This window comes from Adiantum capillus-veneris, chromosome 19 (genome assembly GCF_014529385.1).
Source record: "Adiantum capillus-veneris isolate H3 chromosome 19, ASM1452938v2, whole genome shotgun sequence".
In the NCBI taxonomy this organism is placed as follows: Eukaryota; Viridiplantae; Streptophyta; class Polypodiopsida; order Polypodiales; family Pteridaceae; genus Adiantum; species Adiantum capillus-veneris.
The window spans coordinates 41,621,103-41,625,280 of NC_140949.1; the positions used below are offsets into that span (position 1 = coordinate 41,621,103).

The window sequence follows — 4,178 nt, forward strand, 5'->3', positions numbered from 1 at the left end:
GTCTTATAAGACTCTCTTTTTCTTTATTTGTGCACAAAAATGAAGTAGTATGCATGCTTAGATCAAGTTTGCGGAGACGACGTCTCCCGAACACCAAGTAGAGCTTGTCACTCTACTATGGAAGACTGATAGGACTAATGTGCAGACATGCTTGCGGCAGCCTCAGGCTCTCAAGCGCCAAATGGACTAGTCATCCATTATGGAATGATGTCGTAGGGTAACATAGGGATCCTCTACCCGCTAAGAAAAGGACTCATGCATATGCTTTATCTTCTCTACACCATAGTCGAGGACGACTATGATTTCAAGAGAGAGGTAATGTCATAATAATCAATATCTAATTCTCCTAAAAGATTTTCTCATATTAAACTGATCATTTAATGTGGGGAAGTGCCAAGGGAGAAAAAGCTAGAATATTGGTTAAGTTAAGCAGACCGGCCACAGTAGGGATCCAAAGGAGGGAAAATAGGGATCCAAAGGGGGGGCCATCTGCAAAAGAGCCATGTGAAACAACGGGCTAAAAAGACCCTAAGGTTCAGCCCATTAAGACTTCCAAAATGCTAAGGTTCCAAAATTCAAAGGTTGTGTCCAAAGGTCAACCTTAGGGAAAATTGGATGCTTAGTGTGTGCCCAAAAAGTCTTTCTACATCCCTACATGGGAGGGGGCGAGCCCCAAAGCTAGGGGATGAGAGAGAAAGCCACACACACACACACACAGGCTCCCTTTACACAAAGGGAATGAGGGACACATGTCAGCTCCCTAGGCCAGATGCCCACAAGGTATGCCCAATTCCTATTGGAAGACCCTTGAAGTGGACCAATGAGAATTAGGCTAGAGTAAATCTAGTTTAATTAATTTAAAAACATTTAATAAAAGAAACCAATAAGAATTAAGTGTCCTAGAAGACTATTGGGCAGTCTCCCAAGGGGTCCAATGAGCATTCAGGAGCCCCATGGCTTGCCTGATTCCTATTGGCCAGGAGGCAAAGGGGTCCAATGAGAGTTTAGTTTAATTATTTAATTATCTAAAGCTCTCACAAAAGGGGAAAGGGGGACACATGTCAGAAGGCTATCACTTATGCTGCTTAATCCCTATTGGCTTGACCTGGGGAGGTCCAATGAGGCAAAAGCCAGACTAACTTAGCAGCTAGGGCTCGCCCAAGAGAGAGAGGGGGCTGATTTTTGCTGGGCATTGACACACACACTCTCACACTTGACCATGTGTGAAGGGAAAATACTCTATCTCCTCCCAAGCTTTAATGGAGAGCTCATCACCTACTCCAAGCTTGTGAGATAGAAGCCTACATCAACACTCTCTTGGCATGTGGATGCAAATCCAACCAAGAGCCAAGCTTCAATGCATGCTCATCTTCTCTACCAAGCTAATTACTAAGCTAAGCTATGCTAATATGAGTGATTATGTGAGGAGATGTACTTCTTTCTCGTAAGATACTTCTTTTTCCTCTCAATCTACTCTCATACCCTGCTAGCTCTCACCATCTTCGAAGGTGTGTGAGGTCTTGGGTCTGAGAACGGGGATAATTCAAGTTGTGTTTGATTAAGTGTTTTGCTTGGTGTATGAAGCTTCCATCTTCATTGCACTAGCTCGTCTTGAAGGAACACAAAGAATTGTATTGTACAATGTCTCTCTTGATGGGAGAAACCATAATACAAAGCCTTTTGGAGGGGGGACCGGCTCCATGCAAATCCGGTCCTCAACTGTTGTCAATAGCTTAATTGCTCTCTCTTTTGAAAGTATTGTCGATGCTATCTAACTAGGTGTTATACTTTTTGTTGCTCTCTCCACCCAAGCACTCTTGTAATTCTCATTAGGAATCAACTCTAATGAAATGCTCACTATGTTCATGCTAATTTCCGCTACACATAAGATTTTAGGCCATTAAATGTTACAGAAGCATTCAACATTTCGTACATCTATGATTGTATGGGTTGGATAGGTAGAGAGGGGAAGTTCTTGAGAAAGTTCAAACTTGTCCCTACGAAAATTGTAAGCATTGTAGCTTAGTTTCTAGACACCGCGTAAGACCATGTGTACTAGCATGGCGATCTCCTCCCATCACCAACTCCCTTAAGTAGAGCTTCTTGTCTCAACTATCATGACCCCTTGCCATCATGCATGCCATACATGCGGATCCTAAATGACCTTGCCCTTATAGGACCCTTGTCTTGAAACATCGACAATTTTTGTTGTGGTATGCCGTCAATAAAGGTCAACCAACCTCCAAGAATGTAATCTACTTCTATGGGAAATAGTTGCTAAAGCATCTAGCTCACTAGAAAGATGATGTAGCGAAAAGATAATGTAGCCTTGTTAGTGTCACACCCTCCCCTCTTAAGGGGCGCAACATAATGAAAAAGCTATTAGATAACTTTCTCCCTAATCTTAGTACATTTAGAAACAAAGGCATCCTTGGTATTCGCGAGATGCATATTCATGTTGTCTTGCTCTACGGTCCAAGCCAAACGAGCAGCCATTTCTTTGGCATGAATGGCTAACGAGCTTGGTGCCACGTACAAAAAAAAGAAGGCCAATAAACTTTAAACGTGGTCTAGGTGGGGTGAGATTGTTTACATTACATTGAGAAGTTCATGTGGCTTACTAGAGTATTTAACAACTTTATAATCTATAATGCAAGCCAGACTCGTGGATTGTCTAAAACTTAGATGTTGGAGGATTGCTTATCTGAGCTGGCAAAGATGAAATGTAAGACCAAAAGTTGTAGATATTTCTTTGAGATTATGTAAACAAAAACCATTCTTTTTTTTGTGGAGAAAGGAATCTATCGCAATTGGCGCTAAATAACCCTTAGGTTCCAAAGCTTAAACTCGGAATTATAAATTAACAATTGAGAAAACTTAATAAGCCCTTCACTAGAATCCCACCTAAAATTTCAAAGCTTAAACTCTGAATTGCAAATTAACAATGGAGAAAATCTAATAAACCCTCTCTCTCTCTCTCTCTCCCCATAAGCCCTAACATTTTACTTGGCAACATCTCTGAAGGTGGTTGTCTTTGCTTCGAGCAGCGGTCGCGACCTTCCCCGCTCGCTGTTGCCGCGATCTGCAGTAGCTCGTCGCGATGGTGGCCAGCAAGAAAACTGTAAGCTCTACTTTTGGTTTTCTCTTCTTATATTGGAGTTCCATGCCTATGCCTTTGCTATCGGGGTCTTATGAATACCTGCGTTGTACATCATTGATTCATGATGCCCTTGGAACGTGCCATTTTGTTGCTACATGTCATGCATCTGTGGCTACGGATTCGCCATACTTAAGCGATGCCGAGGTGGATTCTGTCAATGGGGAGTAGCCCTACTTTGCCTCGAGTTCATCCTCATTATGATGAGCCATATAGCTTATAAGTCGCAATTGAAATCTCTTATCTCACAGATCAGTAGGGCTACATGGCGGGCTCAATGGCAATTGGAATTTTGAGACAATGCTTTTATGTTTTAGAGTGTGGCAGCAGCTGCGTTCTGATAAACAGCTGAAGAATTTAGTGCATGGGAGCTTTGGTGTCTACACAACCATCTCTGCATCTCTTTAAATATATGCGTTACAAATTGAGCAAGTAATTACTAGTGAGTGAGCAGCGAGATGATGTCATATTCTATCATACTTGGCTTGGCATTCAGATCAGCGTTTTCGAGCAAAGGACAAGTTTAGAGTGCTATTGTTTACATCTTAGTAGAAAGAACTCTACTTGCGATTTGATTTAAGTTTTCTGGGGCTGCAGAAAAAGGCTACTGAAAGCATCAACAACAGGCTCCAGCTTGTTATGAAGAGTGGGAAGTACACTCTAGGATACAAGACCACTCTGAAATCTCTCAGGGGTGGGAAGGGTATGGATTTCAAAAGTCATCTTTATTGATGAGCCAATATTTCAACGTTCCCTGTTTATTTTAAGCATGTTTTGTTCATCTCCATCCTTTTTGCAGGTAAGCTTGTAATTATTTCTAACAACTGCCCCCCACTAAGGAAGTCAGAAATTGAGTACTATGCGATGCTGTCGAAGACTGGTGTCCACCATTATACGGGAAGTGAGTGGACTTATTTACTTGTAGAGATGTAACAGGTAGGCAAATGAGGAGTATCTGAAGCTAACTATTTCTGGCGTGAGTTGGTTATCCAGATAATGTTGAGCTAGGAACAGCATGTGG

The 4,178-nt window shown here is 42.0% G+C and overlaps 1 protein-coding gene across 1 annotated transcript in view; it reads left to right on the plus strand.

Annotated features, from left to right (window-relative positions):
- The first annotated feature begins 2,969 nt into the window (after positions 1–2,969).
- The window catches only part of LOC147433889 (large ribosomal subunit protein eL30-like), a 1,712-nt gene continuing 503 nt past the window's right edge, over positions 2,970–4,178 (plus strand). The window contains exons 1-4 of the mRNA XM_086490512.1: positions 2,970–3,121; positions 3,755–3,860; positions 3,957–4,058; positions 4,151–4,178. The exon at positions 4,151–4,178 is cut by the window's right edge and continues 41 nt beyond it. Coding sequence (XP_086346638.1) covers positions 3,101–3,121; positions 3,755–3,860; positions 3,957–4,058; positions 4,151–4,178 — 257 coding nt within the window. The 5' untranslated portion in view covers positions 2,970–3,100. The remainder of the gene's footprint in view (positions 3,122–3,754; positions 3,861–3,956; positions 4,059–4,150) is intronic.